We start from the raw sequence: 23,998 nt of genomic DNA on the forward strand, positions 1-23,998 counted from the left end.
TCACGAGTGTCCGCACATTTGCATTTCATGAATAATCATATATTGTGTCTAACCGGGGCTGCAGTGTTTGAACCTGACACCAAGTCAGGACAGCACACCCTGACCATAAAAGGAGATGTTTGTGTGTAAGTGTCTGGGAAGGTCTTATCTCAGATTTTGTCATTAAGCTAAACATGTAGTCTCTTCTCACGGATAGGGCCGTCACCTTTGCCAATTTTATTGCCTTTTCTTCCGCGAGAACTAATCCGATACGCACACAAATGTCAGCACTAAAGGGTCCTATGTTGTTATGTGCCCCAAACTGAAATGCTACTATTTACCTCAACCCGGTGGTTGGCTTCCTCCAAGCATATGCAAAATATGATATGAGTTCATTCATTCACTTCATTAAAAGATACATTTGTGAGAGACTCACATTTTTGCAGCAGATTCTTCAAACCACTAGCGTGCCGCCATAGAGAGGATCTTGGACTAAAAACAGCAGTCATTTCCAGTAATTGGGAAAAACTGAATATGCCAAAATCCAAAAATGGCAGAAGTCCAGCCCCCCCCCTCCAACCCCCTCCAACCCCCGGTCTTTAGCTTTCTGGAAATGTGGCCGTTAAAACAATTTAATCGAATATCCCTGCTCTACTGCGTTTGATTAGTCTCTTTTTTTTCACAGTTTGATGTCTTTTCATGGTTCCCACATTACTCACTTTTATTATGGAGCATCCAGTTATCATTAACATCGCCCACCAGGTCCAGTCCACAAACACACAATACAGTCCTCACCTGTCAAACCCCTTCGCAATATTATGATAAAAGTTGGAATTTTACTCAATGACAGTCGCAATTTTACAAGAAAAGCTTCAAGTTTGGGCAATTTGATGAAAAGAGTCGTAACTTTACTCGACAAAAGTCACAATTTTATAAGAAAACTTTAAAATTTTGGCAATATTACAATAATTATTGGAATAATACTTGGCAAAATGATGACAAATGTCGTAATTTTACTCAAAAAAATGTCAGTATTTTACAAGAACAACAAAAAAAATTGGTAATGTTGTGATAAAAGTTGAAATTTTATACGACAAATGTCACCATTTTGCATTAAAAAGTAATCATTTTACACGTTGCTGCCTTTGCACCTGTCAATCTTTACTTCTGTATGCACATTAAAGCAACCAAAAATCCCGACTTTGGAGCAATGTTCACGGACTCTAGTATTTGACTCTCTATTAGATGCATTGTTATTGATTTATGTCATCGCTTGTTCACACCTCCTCATATGGAAGATACTTTTCCTTCTTCATGTCTCAGGAAGGGTAGAAATACAAGAACACACACACACACACACACACACACACACACACACACACACACACACACATATATATATATATATATATATATATATATATATATATATATATATATATATATATATATATATATATATATATATATATATATATATATATACACACATTCTAGTATTTTATACCTTCTTGAGACCTGAGAAAAAAGCCTCCCCTCTTCAGGACCAGCTTTTCTAGATATATAAAGACGTGTATTTACAACATTGATAATATATACATACTATGCACATATAAAACAGTTTGTTGTGAAACATGAGTTGGAATTTCACGAAAAAGGTCACAATTTCACAAGAAAAACTCTAGAATGTTGTCAGTATGACAATAAAAGTCGTCATTTTACTCAACGCAAGTCAAATTTTGACAAGAAAAACTGAACGTTTGTGCAATATTATGATAAAAGTTGGAATTTTACTCAATGACAGTCGCAGTTTTACAAGAAAAGCTTAAAATTTGGGCAATTCTATGAAAAGAGTCGTAACTTTACTCGACTAAAGTCACAATCTTATAAGAAAACTTTAAAATGTTGGCAATGTTATATTGGTTTTATGACAAAAGTCGTAATTTTTCTCCAAAAAATGTCACTATTTTACAGGAACAACAGAAAAAAATTGGCAATATTGTGATCCAAGTCGGAATTTTATATGACAAATGTCACCATTTTGCATTAAAAAGTAATAATTTTACATAAAAAAAGTAATCATTTTACGAGAAAATATTGCAATATTACAGAAACAGAAAGAATATGAGAAATTGTTCCCAATTTTATAAGAAAAAAGTTGGTTTTTAATCTTCATTATTTATTTCAAGTCATTACAGTATGTTTTATTATTTTTTATACATTTTGGCCAAAAGGAGGCGCATTTCAATTTCTTACACACACTTGTTATTTCATATGTTGGCCAGAGGGGGAGCACTTTTAAAAGCGACACACAGTCAATTTGGAAAATCCCTCCTTTTTGGGACCACCCTCATTTTGATAGATGTCACCACAAATGCCGTAATTTTACTCAAATTTTTTTTACTATTTTACAAGAACAACAAAAAAAAAATGGCAATATTGTGATAAAAGACGGAATTTTATATGACAAATGTCACCATTTTGCATTAAAAAGTAATAATTTTACATTACAAAAGTAATCATTTTACGAGAAAATATTGCAATATTACAGAAACAGAAAGAATATGAGAAATTGTTCCCAATTTTATAAGAAAAAAGTTGGTTTTAAATCTTCATTATTTATTTCAAGTCATTACAGTATGTTTTATTATTTTTTATACATTTTGGCCAAAAGGAGGCGCATTTCAATTTCTTACACACACTTGTTATTTCATATGTTGGCCAGAGGGGGAGCACTTTTAAAAGCGACACACAGTCAATTTGGAAAATCCCTCCTTTTTGGGACCACCCTCATTTTGATAGATGTCACCACAAATGCCGTAATTTTACTCCAAATTTTTTTACTATTTTACAAGAACAACAAAAAAAAAATGGCAATATTGTGATAAAAGACGGAATTTTATATGACAAATGTCACCATTTTGCATTAAAAAGTAATAATTTTACTTTACAAAAGTAATCATTTTATGAGAAAATATTGCAATATTACAGAAACAGAAAGAATATGAGAAATTGTTCCCAATTTTATAAGAAAAAAGTTGGTTTTAAATCTTCATTATTTATTTCAAGTCATTACAGTATGTTTTATTATTTTTTATACATTTTGGCCAAAAGGAGGCGCATTTCAATTTCTTACACACACTTGTTATTTCATATGTTGGCCAGAGGGGGAGCACTTTTAAAAGCGACACACAGTCAATTTGGAAAATCCCTCCTTTTTGGGACCACCCTCATTTTGATAGATGTCACCACAAATGTTGTAATTTTACTCCAAAAAATGTCACTATTTTACAAGAACAACCACAAAAAATTGGTAATATTGTGATAAAAGTTGAAATTTTATATGACAAATGTCACCATTTTGCATTAAAAAGTAATCATTTTACACGTTGCCCGCCTTTTCACCTGTCAATCTTTACTTCTGTATGCACATTAAAGCAACCAAAAATCCCGACTTTGGAGCAATGTTCACGGACTCTAGTATTTGGCTCTCTATTAGATGCATTGTTATTGATTTATGTCATCGCTTGTTCACACCTCCTCATATGGAAGATACTTTTCCTTCTTGGTGTCTCAGGAAGGGTGGAATACGAGTACACACACACACACACACACACACACACACACACACACACACACACACACACACACACACACACACACACACACACACACACACACACACACACACACACACACACACACACTCGTGCGTGTAGATGTGAACAGCTGTGACATTGTAAAGTTCTTTTGAAGTCCAGTCACAGAGCACATGTGTCGGCAGATGTCGCCCAGCTGCCCGTGGCTCCGGTTTCATCCCCGACACGAGAACCCGGACCTGGTGCTCCAACACGCGCTGACAACACCCGCACCTTTGAAGTGTCATGTGTTCATCCCGTCCAGACGTCTCCAATCAGCACACAGAGCCCGCCTTTGTGGTGAAGTCCCAACATGGAAGCCATTATTGCTGATTAGCGGGAGTGGGCTGGCGCACATGGCCCCGCTCATCACAATGCATAGATGGGTGTGCAGGGTCAGCGGGCGTCCACCAGCGTCCTGACCTCCAGGTGTCACTGCTGAGTCCCAACAGACGCCTGGAGCTGCCTGGTTACAAAGTCTGTGCTTCCAGGGAGTTCTTGAAAACACGCCAGGAGGAAAACGGGTCAACCTAAAAATGCCTGCAATAATCTGTGGGAGTTTTACTAGAAAAATGATCTTTTGGAAGGTTTGTAAATATAAACAATAGTTTTTTTACTCAATATGACAGTAATGTTCTTAGAATCCTGAGATAATGCGAAAAAAGTAATACAACATTATTCAAACATAACTCTTAAACCAAACATGCAACATGTCTAATAATGCCTGTAATAATGTATCTTTATATATGTCTAATAATGCCTGTAATAATGTATCTTTGTGACTTTTACTACAATCAGCTGTTTTTGGAAGGTTTGCAAATACAATAAATAGTGTTTTACTCAATATGACAGTATAACTGTCACACTCAATATGACAGTTATTTAAACATAACTCCTAAACCAAACATGCAAAATGTCTAATAATGCCTGTAATAATGTATCTTTGGGAGTTTTACTAGAAAAATGATCTTTTGTATGGTTTGTAAATATAAACAACATTTTTTTTTACTCAATATGACAGTAATGTTCTTAGAATCCTGACATAATGTGAAAAAAGTAATACAAAATTATTCAAACATAACTCTTAAACCAAACATGCAAAATGTCTAATAATGCCTGTAATAATGTATCTTTGTGAGTTTTACTACAATCAGCTGTTTTTGTAAGGTTTGCAAATACAAAAAAATAGTTTTTTTACTCAATATGACAGTATAACTGTCACACTCAATATTAGTTATTTAAACATAACTCTTAAACCAAACATGCAAAATGTCTAATAATGCCTGTAATAATGTATCTTTGTGAGTTCTACTAGAAACATGAGCTTTTGTAAGGTTTGCAAACATAAAAATGTTTTTTTTTTACTCAATATGACAGTATAACTGTCACACACATTTACTAAATATGAAAGTTATATAAACATAACTCCAAAACCAAACATGCAAAATGTCTAATAATGCCTGAAATAATGTATCTGTGTGAGATTTACTAGAAACATGAGCTTTTTTTTAAGGCTTGCAAACACAAAAATAAGTTTTTAACTCAATTTGACAGTAATGTTCTTAGAATCCTGAGATAATGTAAAAAAGCAATAAAAAAATATTCAAACATAACTCCTAAACCAAACATGCAAAATGTCTAATAATGCCTGTAATACTGTATCTTTGTGAGTTTTACTAGAAACATGAGCTTTTGTAAGGTTTACAAAGACAAAAAATATCTTTTTTTACTCAATATGACAGTATAACTGTCATACTAAATATGAAAGTTATATAAACATAACTCCAAAACCAAAAATGCAAAATAGCTAATAATGCCCTTAATAATGTATCTATGTGACTTTTACTAGATTCAGGTGTTTTTGTAAGGTTTGCAAAGACAAAAAAAGAGGTTTTGCTCAATATGACAGTATAACTGTCACACTCAACATGACAGTTATTTAAACATAACTATTAAAACCAAACATGCAATATGTCTAAAAATGCCTGTAATAATGTATCTTTGTGACTTTTACTAGAAACATGATCTTTTGTAAGGTTTGCAAACACAAACATTTGTTTTCAACTCAATTTGACCATATGGTCATACAGTCATATGGAGCAAAACCTCATTTTTTGTCTTTGCAAACCTTAAAAAATTCAAATGTTTCTAGTAAAACTCACATAGATACATTATTACAGGCATTATTAGACATTTTGCATGTTTGGTGTAGGAGTTATGTTTGAATAATTTGTTATTGCTTTTTTTTTGCATTATCTCAGGATTCTAAGAACATTACCGTCATATTGAGTAAAAAACACATGTTTGTATTTGCAAACCTTACAAAAACAGCTGATTCTAGCAAAACTCACAAAGATACATTATTACAGGCATTTTTAGCTATTTTGCATGTTTGGTTTAGGAATGATGTTTAAATAACTGTCATATTTAGTTTGACAGTTATACTGTCATATTGAGTAAAAACGATTTTTTGTCTTTGCAAACCTTACACAAGATCATTTTTATTGCCGTTTTTCGCATTATCTCAGGATTCTAAGAACATTACTGTCAAAAAAACACATTTTTGTGTTTGCAAGCCTGAAAACAAGCTCCTATTTCTAGTAAAACTCACAAAGATACATTATTTCATGCATTATTAGACATTTTGCATGTTTGGTTTTAATAGTTATGTTTTAATAACTTTCATTTTGAGTATGACAGTTATACTGTCATATTGAGTTAAAAACAATTTTTTGTCTTTGCAAACCTTACAAAATTCAAATGTTTCTAGTAAAACTCACAGAGATACATTATTACAGGCATTATTAGACATTTTGCATGTTTGGTTTAAGAGTTATGTTTGAATATGTTTTTATGACTTTTTTTTACATTATCTCAGGATTCTAAGAACATTTTTTACTCAATATGACAGTAGACCTGTCATACTAAATATGACACTTATTTAAACATAACTCCAAAACCAAACATGCAAAATAGCTAATAATGCCTGTAATAATGTATCTATGTGAGTTTTACTAGAATCAGCTGTTTTCAGGCTTGCAAACACAAAAATGTGTTTTTTTGACAGTAATGTTCTTAGAATCCTGAGATCATGCGAAAAAAGGCAATAAAAATGATCTTTTGTAAGGTTTGCAAAGACAAAAAAATCGTTTTTACTCAATATGACAGTATAACTGTCATACTAAATATGACAGTTATTTAAACATAACTCCAAAACCAAACATGCAAAATGTCTAATAATGCCTGTAATAATGTATCTTTGTGAGTTTTACTAGAATCAGCTGTTTTTGTAAGGTTTGCAAATACAAAAATGTGTTTTTTTTACTCAATATGACAGTATAACTGTCACACTCAATATGACAGTTATTTAAACATAACTCCTAAACCAAACATGCAATATGTCTAATAATGCCTGTAATAATGTATCTTTGGGAGTTTTACTAGATTCAGGTGTTTTTGTAAGGTGTGCAAATACAAAAAATAGTTTTTTACTCAATATGACAGTAATATTCTTAGAATCTTGAGATAATGTGAAAAAAGTCATTCAAAATGTCTAAAAATGCCTGTAATAATGTATCTTTGTGAGTTTTACTAGAATCAGCTGTTTTTGTAAGGTTTGCAAAGACAAAAAATAGTTTTTTTACTCAATATGACAGTAATGTTCTTAGAATCCTGAGATAATGCAAAAAAAAGGCATTAGAAAAATATTCAAACATAACTCCTAAACCAAACATGCAAAATGTCTAATAATGCCTGTAATAATGTATCTTTGTGAGTTTTACTAGAAACAATTGAATTTTGTAAGGTTTGCAAACACAAAAAATAGTTTTTGACTCAATATGTCTAACTGTCATACTCAAAATGAAAGTTATTTAAACATAACTCCTAAACCAAACATGCAAAATGTCAAATAATGCATGAAATAATGTATCTATGTGAGTTTTACTAGCAACATGATCTTTTGTAAGGTTTGCAAAGACAAAAAATGACGTTTTTCTCCATATGACAGTATGACTGTATGACCATATGACTCAATATGACAGTTATTTAAACATAACTATTAAAACAAAACATGCAAAATGTTCAATAACGCCTGTAATAATGTATCTTTGTGAGTTTTACTAGAAACATGAGATTTTTTTAAGGCTTACAAACACAAAAAATAGTTTTTTACTCAATATGACAGTAATGTTCTTAGAATCCTGAGATAATGCAAAAAAAGTAATAACAATTATTCAAACATAACTCCTACACCAAACATGCAAAATGTCTAATAATGCCTGTAATAATGTATCTTTGTGAGTTTTACTAGAAACATTTGAATTTTGTAAGGTTTGCAAAGACAAAAAAAATAGTTTTTGACTCAATATGACAGTATAACTGTCATACTAAATATGATAAGTGATATAAACACTTGACATGAGTTTCAATGAGCAAATACTTGGACTGGAAGGTGAAGGGTGGACTTGACCGCAGATGTAACCATGGCAACACAATCCCACGACAGTGACAAAGAGAAAAAAAAATGGGCGATGGTGTTTGTGGGTCAGGTCAAAGATTTATTTAGTGGATTGCCATTTGCACAAAGACGACTACACTTGTAAACAACATGTTCCTTTCACTGCTCCTCTCATCTTTCATGCCTTTCTTGCAGCAGACACACACACACACACACACACACACACACACACACACACACACACACACACACACACACACACACACACACACACACACACACACACACACACACACACACACACACAAATAAAAACACAAATGTCACGCATTTTCCATTCCATCACCACGGCGGAGGAGAGCCTGAACTAAACCCCCACTCAGTAACTCTACACAATCTTGCCTGCTTTTCTTTTTTAGCAATATTATTACACAAAAAGACATTTCAATGTGGTGGGGGGGAGGAGGGGGACACACATCTAGTAACAGGGAGAAACACATGTGACGTATTGACACAAATATAAGACCAACCAAGTATTTCAATGTGGTGGGGGGGAGGAGGGGGACACACATCTAGTAGCAGGGAGAAACACATGTGACGTATTGACACAAATATAAGACCAACCAAGTATTTCAATGTGGTGGGGGGGAGGAGGGGGACACACATCTAGTAGCAGGGAGAAACACATGTGACGTATTGACACAAATATAAGACCAACCAAGTATTTCAATGTGGTGGGGGGGAGGAGGGGGACACACATCTAGTAACAGGGAGAAACACATGTGACATATTGACACAAATATAAGACCAACCAAGTATTTCAATGTGGTGGGGGGGAGGAGGGGGACACACATCTAGTAACAGGGAGAAACACATGTGACATATTGACACAAATATAAGACCAACCAAGTATTTCAATGTGGTGGGGGGGAGGAGGGGGACACACATATAGTAGCAGGGAGAAACACATGTGACGTATTGACACAAATATAAGACCAACCAAGTATTTCAATGTGGTGGGGGGGAGGAGGGGGACACACATATAGTAGCAGGGAGAAACACATGTGACGTATTGACACAAATATAAGACCAACCAAGTATTTCAATGTGGTGGGGGGGAGGAGGGGGACACACATCTAGTAGCAGGGAGAAACACATGTGACGTATTGACACAAATATAAGACCAACCAAGTATTTCAATGTGGTGGGGGGGGGGAGGGGGACACACATCTAGTAACAGGGAGAAACACATGTGACGTATTGACACAAATATAAGACCAACCAAGTATTTCAATGTGGTGGGGGGGGAGGAGGGGGACACACATCTAGTAACAGGGAGAAACACATGTGACGTATTGACACAAATATAAGACCAACCAAGTATTTCAATGTGGTGGGGGGGAGGAGGGGGACACACATCTAGTAGCAGGGAGAAACACATGTGACGTATTGACACAAATATAAGACCAACCAAGTATTTCAATGTGGTGGGGGGGAGGAGGGGGACACACATCTAGTAACAGGGAGAAACACATGTGACGTATTGACACAAATATAAGACCAACCAAGTATTTCAATGTGGTGGGGGGGAGGAGGGGGACACACATCTAGTAGCAGGGAGAAACACATGTGACGTATTGACACAAATATAAGACCAACCAAGTATTTCAATGTGGTGGGGGGGAGGAGGGGGACACACATCTAGTAACAGGGAGAAACACATGTGACGTATTGACACAAATATAAGACCAACCAAGTATTTCAATGTGGTGGGGGGGAGGAGGGGGACACACATCTAGTAGCAGGGAGAAACACGTGTGACGTATTGACACAAATATAAGACCAACCAAGTATTTCAATGTGGTGGGGGGGAGGAGGGGGACACACATCTAGTAACAGGGAGAAACACATGTGACGTATTGACACAAATATAAGACCAACCTTTTCTCAACACTTGGGGGAAAAAGACCCAAAATGAATGTTTTTGTTCATGTTTTCACTGATAACAACTGCTGGACAACATGGATGGATGGATGGATGGATAACAACTGCTGGACAACATGGATGGATGGATGGATGGATAACAACTGCTGGACAACATGGATGGATGGATGGATGGATTGATTGATGGATAACAACTGCTGGACAACATGGATGGATGATGGATGGATGGATGGATGGATGGATAAAAACTGCTGGACAACATGGATGGATGGATGGATGGATAACAACTGCTGGACAACATGGATGGATGGATGGATGGATAACAACTGCTGGACAACATGGATGGATGGATGGATGGATGGATAACAACTGCTGGACAACATGGATGGATGGATGGATGGATAACAACTGCTGGACAACATGGATGGATGGATGGATGGATTGATTGATGGATAACAACTGCTGGACAACATGGATGGATGATGGATGGATGGATGGATGGATGGATAACAACTGCTGGACAACATGGATGGATGGATGGATGGATGGATAACAACTGCTGGACAACATGGATGGATGGATGGATGGATAACAACTGCTGGACAACATGGATGGATGGATGGATGGATGGATGGATGGATAACAACTGCTGGACAACATGGATGGATGGATGGATGGATGGATGGATGGATAACAACTGCTGGACAACATGGATGGATGGATGGATGGATGGATGGATGGATAACAACTGCTGGACAACATGGATGGATGGATGGATGGATGGATTGATTGATGAATAACAACTGCTGGACAACATGGATGGATGATGGATGGATGGATGGATGGATGGATGGATAACAACTGCTGGACAACATGGATGGATGGATGGATGGATGGATGGATGGATGGATGGATGGATGGATAACAACTGCTGGACAGCATGGATGGATGGATGGATAACAACTGCTGGACAACATGGATGGATGGATGGATTGATTGATGGATAACAACTGCTGGACAACATGGATGGATGATGGATGGATGGATGGATGGATGGATGGATAACAACTGCTGGACAACATGGATGGATGGATGGATGGATGGATGGATGGATGGATAACAACTGCTGGACAACATGGATGGATGGATGGATGGATGGATAACAACTGCTGGACAACATGGATGGATGGATGGATGGATGGATGGATGGATGGATAACAACTGCTGGACAACATGGATGGATGGATGGATGGATGGATAACAACTGCTGGACAACATGGATGGATGGATGGATGGATGGATAACAACTGCTGGACAACATGGATGGATGGATGGATGGATAACAACTGCTGGACAACATGGATGGATGGATGGATTGATTGATGGATAACAACTGCTGGACAACATGGATGGATGATGGATGGATGGATGGATGGATGGATGGATGGATGGATAACAACTGCTGGACAACATGGATGGATGGATGGATGGATAACAACTGCTGGACAACATGGATGGATGGATGGATGGATGGATGGATAACAACTGCTGGACAACATGGATGGATGGATGGATGGATGGATGGATAACAACTGCTGGACAACATGGATGGATGGATGGATGGATAACAACTGCTGGACAACATGGATGGATGGATGGATGGATAACAACTGCTGGACAACATAGATGGATGGATGGATGGATGGATGGATAACAACTGCTGGACAACATGGATGGATGGATAACAACTGCTGGACAACATGGATGGATGGATGGATGGATTGATTGATGGATAACAACTGCTGGACAACATGGATGGATGATGGATGGATGGATGGATGGATGGATAACAACTGCTGGACAACATGGATGGATGGATGGATGGATGGATGGATAACAACTGCTGGACAACATGGATGGATGGATGGATGGATGGATAACAACTGCTGGACAACATGGATGGATGGATGGATGGATGGATAACAACTGCTGGACAACATGGATGGATGGATGGATGGATGGATGGATAACAACTGCTGGACAACATGGATGGATGGATGGATGGATGGATGGATGGATAACAACTGCTGGACAACATGGATGGATGGATGGATGGATGGATTGATTGATGAATAACAACTGCTGGACAACATGGATGGATGATGGATGGATGGATGGATGGATGGATAACAACTGCTGGACAACATGGATGGATGGATGGATGGATGGATGGATGGATAACAACTGCTGGACAGCATGGATGGATGGATGGATAACAACTGCTGGACAACATGGATGGATGGATGGATTGATTGATGGATAACAACTGCTGGACAACATGGATGGATGATGGATGGATGGATGGATGGATGGATAACAACTGCTGGACAACATGGATGGATGGATGGATGGATGGATGGATGGATGGATAACAACTGCTGGACAACATGGATGGATGGATGGATGGATGGATAACAACTGCTGGACAACATGGATGGATGGATGGATGGATGGATATCAACTGCTGGACAACATGGATGGATGGATGGATGGATAACAACTGCTGGACAACATGGATGGATGGATGGATGGATGGATAACAACTGCTGGACAACATGGATGGATGGATGGATTGATTGATGGATAACAACTGCTGGACAACATGGATGGATGATGGATGGATGGATGGATGGATGGATGGATAACAACTGCTGGACAACATGGATGGATGGATGGATGGATAACAACTGCTGGACAACATGGATGGATGGATGGATGGATGGATGGATAACAACTGCTGGACAACATGGATGGATGGATGGATGGATGGATGGATGGATAACAACTGCTGGACAACATGGATGGATGGATGGATGGATAACAACTGCTGGACAACATGGATGGATGGATGGATGGATGGATAACAACTGCTGGACAACATAGATGGATGGATGGATGGATGGATAACAACTGCTGGACAACATGGATGGATGGATGGATGGATGGATAACAACTGCTGGACAACATGGATGGATGGATGGATGGATGGATGGATAACAACTGCTGGACAACATGGATGGATGGATGGATGGATAACAACTGCTGGACAACATGGATGGATGGATGGATAACAACTGCTGGACAACATGGATGGATGGATGGATGGATGGATGGATAACAACTGCTGGACAACATGGATGGATGGATGGATGGATTGATTGATGGATAACAACTGCTGGACAACATGGATGGATGATGGATGGATGGATGGATGGATAACAACTGCTGGACAACATGGATGGATGGATGGATGGATGGATGGATGGATAACAACTGCTGGACAACATGGATGGATGGATGGATGGATGGATGGATAACAACTGCTGGACAACATGGATGGACGGATGGATGGATGGATGGATAACAACTGCTGGACAACATGGATGGATGGATAACAACTGCTGGACAACATGGATGGATGGATGGATGGATAACAACTGCTGGACAACATGGATGGATGGATGGATGGATGGATGGATTGATGGATAACAACTGCTGGACAACATGGATGGATGATGGATGGATGGATGGATGGATGGATGGATAACAACTGCTGGACAACATGGATGGATGGATGGATGGATGGATGGATAACAACTGCTGGACAACATGGATGGATGGATGGATGGATAACAACTGCTGGACAACATAGATGGATGGATGGATGGATGGATGGATAACAACTGCTGGACAACATGGATGGATGGATGGATGGATGGATGGATAACAACTGCTGGACAACATGGATGGATGGATGGATGGATGGATGGATGGATAACAACTGCTGGACAACATGGATGGATGGATGGATGGATGGATAACAACTGCTGGACAACATGGATGGATGGATGGATGGATAACAACTGCTGGACAACATGGATGGATGGATTGATGGATGGATGGATGGATAACAACTGCTGGACAACATGGATGGATGGATGGATGGATGGATAACAACTGCTGGACAACATGGATGGATGGATGGATGGATGGATGGATAACAACTGCTGGACAACATGGATGGATGGATGGATGGATGGATGGATAACAACTGCTGGACAACATGGATGGATGGATTGATGGATGGATGGATGGATAACAACTGCTGGACAACATGGATGGATGGATGGATGGATGGATGGATGGATAACAACTGCTGGACAACATGGATGGATGGATGGATGGATAACAACTGCTGGACAACATGGATGGATGGATGGATGGATAACAACTGCTGGACAACATGGATGGATGGATGGATGGATGGATGGATAACAACTGCTGGACAACATGGATGGATGGATTGATGGATGGATGGATGGATAACAACTGCTGGACAACATGGATGGATGGATGGATGGATGGATGGATGGATAACAACTGCTGGACAACATGGATGGATGGATGGATGGATAACAACTGCTGGACAACATGGATGGATGGATGGATGGATGGATGGATGGATGGATAACAACTGCTGGACAACATGGATGGATGGATGGATGGATGGATGGATGGATAACAACTGCTGGACAACATGGATGGATGGATGGATGGATGGATAACAACTGCTGGACAACATGGATGGATGGATGGATGGATAACAACTGCTGGACAACATGGATGGATGGATTGATGGATGGATGGATGGATAACAACTGCTGGACAACATGGATGGATGGATGGATGGATGGATAACAACTGCTGGACAACATGGATGGATGGATGGATGGATGGATGGATGGATAACAACTGCTGGACAACATGGATGGATGGATGGATGGATGGATGGATAACAACTGCTGGACAACATGGATGGATGGATTGATGGATGGATGGATGGATAACAACTGCTGGACAACATGGATGGATGGATGGATGGATGGATGGATGGATAACAACTGCTGGACAACATGGATGGATGGATGGATGGATAACAACTGCTGGACAACATGGATGGATGGATGGATGGATGGATAACAACTGCTGGACAACATGGATGGATGGATGGATGGATGGATGGATGGATAAGAACTGCTGGACAACATGGATGGATGGATGGATGGATAAGAACTGCTGGACAACATTGATGGATGGATGGATGGATGGATAACAACTGTTGGATTGCTATGTCTCAGCTCAGTGGTGTATGTGGGAGTGACAGGAAGAAAAGCTCTGACTCACTTGTTGGTTTACATGTATGAATCTCTCACCCTGACTATAGGACGCCCCAGAAAGCTTAACCGTATTTTCCGGACTATAGAGCACACTGGTATATAAGCCACACCCACTAAATTAGAGGGAAATTCCCCCATCCCCCCATGTATTAGCCTCACCCGACTATAAGACGCATATATATATATATATATATATATATATATATATATATATATATATATATATATATATATATATATATATATATATATATATATATATATATATATATATTAGAGATGTCCTATAATATCGGCCGGCCGATATTATCGGCCGATAAATGCTTTAAAATGTAATATCGGAAATTATCGGTATCGTTTTTTTAAATTATCGGTATCGTTTATTTTTTATTTTTTATTTTTATTTTTATTTTTTTAATTAAATCCACATAAAAAACACAAGATACACTTACAATTAGTGCACCAAGCCAAAAAACCTCCCTCCCCCATTTACACTCATTCACACAAAAGGGTTGTTTCTTTCTGTTATTAATATTCTGCTTCCTACATTATATATCAATATATATCAATACAGTCTGCAAGGGATACAGTCCGTAAGCACACATGATTGTGCGTGCTGCTGCTCCACTAATAGTACTAACCTTTAACACTTCATTTTACTCATTTTCATTCATTACTAGTTTCTATGTAACTGTTTTTATATTGTTGTACTTTCTTTTTTATTCAAGAAAATGTTTTGAATTTATTTATCTTATTTTATTTTATTAATTTAAAAAAAAAAAAAGGACCTTATCTTCACCGTACCTGGTTGTCCAAATTAGGCATAATAATGTGTTGATTCCACAACTGTATATATCAGTATCGGTATCAGTTGATATCGGTATCGGTAATTAAAGAGTTGGACAATATCAGAATATCGGATATCGGCAAAAAGCCATTATCGGACATCTCTAATATATATATATATATATATATATATATATATATATATATATATATATATATATATATATATATATATATATATATATATATATATATATATATATATATATATATATATATATATATATGTTGCAAAATGACTTATTTACACAGAAATATTTTGTAAACGTTTTTTTACATACCTTACTCGGAAACGGTGCCTGTAGCAAGGCAGTAAAACGGCTGATCAAACAAAACGGAAGTCATCGTCATGGACCCACAAGCAACAGATTTGATGTTTTGGGGAATTTACTGAGACATTTCTGAAACTTAAACAAACAAAAAAATGCTGTTTTAAGGTAATTATACTAACACAGACACTTGTAAACGCGTTATCATGTCAGCTAATGCTAACGACACTAGCGTCGCTACATTGTGCATGAAAACACTCCCACAGACGTCACACGCGGGACGGTTTAGTGAGTATAAACGGTTTTAGTTATATTGTAAAACTTACAAACTTTGCTCGGAGTGATGAATGAAGATTCCATAGGAGTAGAACGCTATGGACGGCTCGGAGACCAAGCGGCCCGTCTCTTTCCGCTTGAAAGCGCTGAATAGAAGCGAGCGGACTCGTCCAAAAGATGGCGAGTTTTCTGTATGGAAAACTTTTTTTATTATGGCCGTCAGCAAAGAAAAATCCATAAATTAGCCACACCATTTCATAAGCCGCAGGGTTCAAAGTGTAGTAAAAAAAAAAGTAGCGGCATTCCGGGATTTTTTCTATTACTACTTTTTTAAAAGACCTGTTTTGGGTAAACAAATAAGACAAACAATGATATTTTAAGTATGCATGGAATCCCAATTGTTAGATTGCAATACGTAATATTTCTTTAGCATACTGTCATCTCTCTAAGACGCGTGAGTGACAGATAGAAAAGCTGCGACCTGCTGGTGTGCGCGTGTAATTCTCTTCATTTTGGAACTCCTATAAATAAAAAGAGCAAATTGAAGGTATTCACTATGGGTGTAATAACATCTGGCAGGTCACCATAAAAAAAAAGGCTTGGGTCGCTGCTGACGGGAAGAAAAGCTCTGAGTCATTTATGGAGAAGTTGTTTGGCAACCACCTCGCTTGTAAAAACAAAAAAAAGACTAAACCTCCATCTTGGTCAGGCTTTTTTTTTCTGGCTGAAAAATGCAGTCTTACATTGGAGTCAGAGCTCGGACTAAGTCAGTCCTAAATCTCATATTCGCCACACATTCACCTTTACCGCATTTTACCCACTATGAGGCGCACAGCTTCTCAAAACAGGACGGTGTGCCTTTTGTACGCCACCATTCTGGTTGTGCTTACCGACCTCAAAGCTATTTTATTTGGTAGATGGTGTAATGATCAGTGTGACCAGTCACACATAAGAGATATGTGTAGGCTGCAATATAATGGCAGTCATACATAAGAGACTCACCATGAAAGCACTAAAACATACCGGTGTAGTGACTTTATATTATTCACCCAAGGAACTTGGGTAAAACATCATCTATGCAACATTTTGAGCAAAGAACCACCATTACATGTTATGTAGACCACAAGGAAGTGATCAAATCATAATAATATGACTCCTTTAATGGGCCTTATAATCCGGTGCGCCTTATATATGAAAAAAGATCCAAAAAATAGCCCATTCATCGGCAGTGCCCCTTATAATCCGGTGCGCCTTATATATGAAAAAAAGATTTAAAAAAAATAGCCCATTCATCGGCAGTGCACCTTATAATCCGGTGCGCCTTATATATGAAAAAAAGATTAAAAAAATAGCCCATTCATCGGCAGTGCGCCTTATAATCCGGTGCGCCTTATATATGAAAAAAAGACCAAAAATAGCCCATTCATCGGCAGTGCGCCTTATAATACGGTGCACCTCATATATGAAAAAAGACCAAAAATTGGCCCATTCGTCGGCAGTGCACTTTATAATCCGGTGCGCTTTATATATGAAAAAAGACCAACAATAGCCCATTCATCGGGAGTGCGCTTTATAATCCGGCGCGCCTTATATATGAAAACAAATCGCCTAATATATGAAAAAAGACCAAAAATAGCCCATTCATCGGCAGTGCACCTTATAATCTGGTGCGCCTTATATATGAAAAAATACCAAAAATAGCCCATTCATCGGGAGAGCGCTTTATAATCCGGTGCGCCTTATATATGGAAAAAAGACCGAAAATGGCCCATTCATCAGCAGTGCGCTTTATGATCCGGTGCGCTTTATATATGAAAAAAATATCAAAAATATCCCGTTCATCGGCAGTGCACATTATAATCTAGTGCGCTTTATATATGAGAAAAAGATTAAAAATAGCCCATTTATCGTCAATGCACTTTATAATCTGGTGCGCATTATATATGAAAAAAAGACCAAAAATAGCCCATTCATCGGCGGTGCGATTTATAATCTGGTGCGCCTTATATATGAAAAAAATAGCCCATTCATCAGCAGTGCACTTTATAATCCGGTGCGCCTTATATATGGAAAATACCAAAAATAGCCCATTCATCGGCAGTGCGCCTTATAATCCGGTGCGCCTTATATATGAAAAAAGACCAAAAATAGCCCATTCATCGGCAGTGCGCCTTATAATCTGGTGCGCCTTATATATGAAAAAAGACCAAAAATAGCCCATTCATCGGCAGTGCGCCCTATAATCCGGTGCGCCTTATATATGAAAAAGACCAAAAATAGCCCATTCATCGGCAGTGCGCCTTATAATCTGGTGCGCCTTATATATGAAAAAAGACCAAAAATAGCCCATTCATCGGCAGTGCGCCCTATAATCCGGTGCGCCTTATATATGAAAAAGACCAAAAATAGCCCATTCATCGGCAGTGAGCATTATAACCCGGTGCGCCCTATGGTCTGGAAAATACGGTACGTTTCCTAGCCGACTGCAGCTTGCCACCTTCTCTTCCCCCTTGCTGAACACAGGACGCCTGAAAGCAGACACGATGCTTCTAGAAGGCGGCTCTAGATGCTTCTAGAAGGTAGCTCTAGACGCTTCTAGAAGGCGGCTCTAGATGCTTCTAGAAGGCGGCACTAGATGCTTCTAGAAGGCAGCCAGGGGAGTCACAGCTGGGTTCCAACAAACGTTTCCTCAGCCAAAAGTCACATGAGGCCGGAGAAAAGAAAGAAAGAAAGAAAGAAAGAAACAAAAAATAGGACCAGGGAGGAGGAAGTGCAAATATTTGGCGCCGCATTTTCGTCTTTTCCGGGAAAGTTATTTCCTCTGCGCTGCGTCCTTCTTCTTGGCGCCGCCATGCGAGCGTGCCGACGCCTTCCTTCTGTGCCCTCGGCCCTCCTGGCGGCTCCTGGCACCTTCTGGCCTCACGCTGCACACACAAGATGGTGGACGGGTGAGAGGATGTTACGTCTTCTGGTCAAAGCTGCGTCTACACTCCTTAGTTGGCAGCAAAACAGGCCCAGAGCATAATACCACCACCATGCTTGACGGTAGGGATGGTGTTCCTGGGATTAAAGGCCTCACCAAACATATTGCTGGGTATTGTGGCCAAACAGTTCCATTTTTGTGTCATCTGACCACAGAACTTTCCTCCAGAAGGTCTTATCTTTGTCCATCCTTGTGTGCAATCATGTGTGTGTTAGTACCTTGTTGCATGTGTGTGTTAGTACCTTGTTGCATGTGTGTGTTAGTACTTTGTTGCATGTGTGTGTTAGTACCTTGTTGCATGTGTGTGTTAGTACTTTGTTGCATGTGTGTGTTAGTACTTTGTTGCATGTGTGTGTTAGTACTTTGTTGCATGTGTGTGTTAGTACCTTGTTGCATGTCTGTGTTAGTACCTTGTTGCATGTGTGTGTTAGTACTTTGTTGCATGTGTGTGTTAGTACTTTGTTGCATGTGTGTGTTAGTACCTTGTTGCATGTGTGTGTTAGTACCTTGTTGCATGTGTGTGTTAGTACCTTGTTGCATGTGTGTGTTAGTACTTTGTTGCATGTGTGTGTTAGTACTTTGTTGCATGTGTGTGTTAGTACCTTGTTGCATGTGTGTGTTAGTACCTTGTTGCATGTGTGTGTTAGTACCTTGTTGCATGTGTGTGTTAGTACTTTGTTGCATGTGTGTGTTAGTACTTTGTTGCATGTGTGTGTTAGTACCTTGTTGCATGTGTGTGTTAGTACCTTGTTGCATGTGTGTGTTAGTACCTTGTTGCATGTGTGTGTTAGTACCTTGTTGCATGTGTGTTAGTACCTTGTTGCATGTGTGTGTTAGTACCTTGTTGCATGTGTGTGTTAGTACCTTGTTGCATGTGTGTGTTAGTACCTTGTTGCATGTGTGTGTTAGTACCTTGTTGCATGTGTGTGTTAGTACCTTGTTGCATGTGTGTGTTAGTACCTTGTTGCATGTGTGTGTTAGTACCTTGTTGCATGTGTGTTAGTACCTTGTTGCATGTGTGTTAGTACTTTGTTGCATGTGTGTGTTAGTACTTTGTTGCATGTGTGTGTTAGTACTTTGTTGCATGTGTGTGTTAGTACTTTGTTGCATGTGTGTGTTAGTACCTTGTTGCATGTCTGTGTTAGTACCTTGTTGCATGTGTGTGTTAGTACTTTGTTGCATGTGTGTGTTAGTACTTTGTTGCATGTGTGTGTTAGTACCTTGTTGCATGTGTGTGTTAGTACCTTGTTGCATGTGTGTGTTAGTACCTTGTTGCATGTGTGTGTTAGTACTTTGTTGCATGTGTGTGTTAGTACTTTGTTGCATGTGTGTGTTAGTACCTTGTTGCATGTGTGTGTTAGTACCTTGTTGCATGTGTGTGTTAGTACCTTGTTGCATGTGTGTGTTAGTACTTTGTTGCATGTGTGTGTTAGTACTTTGTTGCATGTGTGTGTTAGTACCTTGTTGCATGTGTGTGTTAGTACCTTGTTGCATGTGTGTGTTAGTACCTTGTTGCATGTGTGTGTTAGTACCTTGTTGCATGTGTGTTAGTACCTTGTTGCATGTGTGTGTTAGTACCTTGTTGCATGTGTGTGTTAGTACCTTGTTGCATGTGTGTTAGTACCTTGTTGCATGTGTGTGTTAGTACCTTGTTGCATGTGTGTGTTAGTACCTTGTTGCATGTGTGTGTTAGTACCTTGTTGCATGTGTGTGTTAGTACCTTGTTGCATGTGTGTGTTAGTACCTTGTTGCATGTGTGTTAGTACCTTGTTGCATGTGTGTTAGTACTTTGTTGCATGTGTGTGTTAGTACTTTGTTGCATGTGTGTGTTAGTACTTTGTTGCATGTGTGTGTTAGTACTTTGTTGCATGTGTGTGTTAGTACCTTGTTGCATGTCTGTGTTAGTACCTTGTTGCATGTGTGTGTTAGTACTTTGTTGCATGTGTGTGTTAGTACTTTGTTGCATGTGTGTGTTAGTACCTTGTTGCATGTGTGTGTTAGTACTTTGTTGCATGTGTGTGTTAGTACTTTGTTGCATGTGTGTGTTAGTACTTTGTTGCATGTGTGTGTTAGTACTTTGTTGCATGTGTGTGTTAGTACCTTGTTGCATGTGTGTGTTAGTACCTTGTTGCATGTGTGTGTTAGTACTTTGTTGCATGTGTGTGTTAGTACCTTGTTGCATGTGTGTGTTAGTACTTTGTTGCATGTGTGTGTTAGTACTTTGTTGCATGTGTGTGTTAGTACTTTGTTGCATGTGTGTGTTAGTACCTTGTTGCATGTCTGTGTTAGTACCTTGTTGCATGTGTGTGTTAGTACTTTGTTGCATGTGTGTGTTAGTACTTTGTTGCATGTGTGTGTTAGTACCTTGTTGCATGTGTGTGTTAGTACCTTGTTGCATGTGTGTGTTAGTACCTTGTTGCATGTGTGTGTTAGTACTTTGTTGCATGTGTGTGTTAGTACTTTGTTGCATGTGTGTGTTAGTACCTTGTTGCATGTGTGTGTTAGTACCTTGTTGCATGTGTGTGTTAGTACCTTGTTGCATGTGTGTGTTAGTACTTTGTTGCATGTGTGTGTTAGTACTTTGTTGCATGTGTGTGTTAGTACCTTGTTGCATGTGTGTGTTAGTACCTTGTTGCATGTGTGTGTTAGTACCTTGTTGCATGTGTGTGTTAGTACCTTGTTGCATGTGTGTTAGTACCTTGTTGCATGTGTGTGTTAGTACCTTGTTGCATGTGTGTGTTAGTACCTTGTTGCATGTGTGTGTTAGTACCTTGTTGCATGTGTGTGTTAGTACCTTGTTGCATGTGTGTGTTAGTACCTTGTTGCATGTGTGTGTTAGTACCTTGTTGCATGTGTGTGTTAGTACCTTGTTGCATGTGTGTTAGTACCTTGTTGCATGTGTGTTAGTACTTTGTTGCATGTGTGTGTTAGTACTTTGTTGCATGTGTGTGTTAGTACTTTGTTGCATGTGTGTGTTAGTACTTTGTTGCATGTGTGTGTTAGTACCTTGTTGCATGTCTGTGTTAGTACCTTGTTGCATGTGTGTGTTAGTACTTTGTTGCATGTGTGTGTTAGTACTTTGTTGCATGTGTGTGTTAGTACCTTGTTGCATGTGTGTGTTAGTACCTTGTTGCATGTGTGTGTTAGTACCTTGTTGCATGTGTGTGTTAGTACTTTGTTGCATGTGTGTGTTAGTACTTTGTTGCATGTGTGTGTTAGTACCTTGTTGCATGTGTGTGTTAGTACCTTGTTGCATGTGTGTGTTAGTACCTTGTTGCATGTGTGTGTTAGTACTTTGTTGCATGTGTGTGTTAGTACTTTGTTGCATGTGTGTGTTAGTACCTTGTTGCATGTGTGTGTTAGTACCTTGTTGCATGTGTGTGTTAGTACCTTGTTGCATGTGTGTGTTAGTACCTTGTTGCATGTGTGTTAGTACCTTGTTGCATGTGTGTGTTAGTACCTTGTTGCATGTGTGTGTTAGTACCTTGTTGCATGTGTGTTAGTACCTTGTTGCATGTGTGTGTTAGTACCTTGTTGCATGTGTGTGTTAGTACCTTGTTGCATGTGTGTGTTAGTACCTTGTTGCATGTGTGTGTTAGTACCTTGTTGCATGTGTGTTAGTACCTTGTTGCATGTGTGTTAGTACTTTGTTGCATGTGTGTGTTAGTACTTTGTTGCATGTGTGTGTTAGTACTTTGTTGCATGTGTGTGTTAGTACTTTGTTGCATGTGTGTGTTAGTACCTTGTTGCATGTCTGTGTTAGTACCTTGTTGCATGTGTGTGTTAGTACTTTGTTGCATGTGTGTGTTAGTACTTTGTTGCATGTGTGTGTTAGTACCTTGTTGCATGTGTGTGTTAGTACCTTGTTGCATGTGTGTGTTAGTACCTTGTTGCATGTGTGTGTTAGTACTTTGTTGCATGTGTGTGTTAGTACTTTGTTGCATGTGTGTGTTAGTACCTTGTTGCATGTGTGTGTTAGTACCTTGTTGCATGTGTGTGTTAGTACCTTGTTGCATGTGTGTGTTAGTACTTTGTTGCATGTGTGTGTTAGTACTTTGTTGCATGTGTGTGTTAGTACCTTGTTGCATGTGTGTGTTAGTACCTTGTTGCATGTGTGTGTTAGTACCTTGTTGCATGTGTGTGTTAGTACCTTGTTGCATGTGTGTTAGTACCTTGTTGCATGTGTGTGTTAGTACCTTGTTGCATGTGTGTGTTAGTACCTTGTTGCATGTGTGTTAGTACCTTGTTGCATGTGTGTGTTAGTACCTTGTTGCATGTGTGTGTTAGTACCTTGTTGCATGTGTGTGTTAGTACCTTGTTGCATGTGTGTGTTAGTACCTTGTTGCATGTGTGTTAGTACCTTGTTG

At 38.8% G+C, this 23,998-nt stretch overlaps 1 protein-coding gene across 5 annotated transcripts in view; it reads right to left on the bottom strand.

Moving 5' to 3' along the window:
• Positions 1-16,358: 16,358 nt before the first annotated feature.
• smoc1 (SPARC related modular calcium binding 1) overlaps positions 16,359-23,998 on the bottom strand; it is a 107,647-nt gene continuing 100,007 nt past the window's right edge. For all 5 annotated transcript variants that reach the window (XM_062033822.1, XM_062033821.1, XM_062033820.1 and 2 more), the window contains one exon: positions 16,359-19,572. In XM_062033822.1, coding sequence (XP_061889806.1) covers positions 19,461-19,572 — 112 coding nt within the window. In that variant the 3' untranslated portion in view covers positions 16,359-19,460. The remainder of the gene's footprint in view (positions 19,573-23,998) is intronic.

This window comes from Entelurus aequoreus, linkage group LG23 (genome assembly GCF_033978785.1).
Source record: "Entelurus aequoreus isolate RoL-2023_Sb linkage group LG23, RoL_Eaeq_v1.1, whole genome shotgun sequence".
Classification (NCBI taxonomy): Eukaryota; Metazoa; Chordata; class Actinopteri; order Syngnathiformes; family Syngnathidae; genus Entelurus; species Entelurus aequoreus.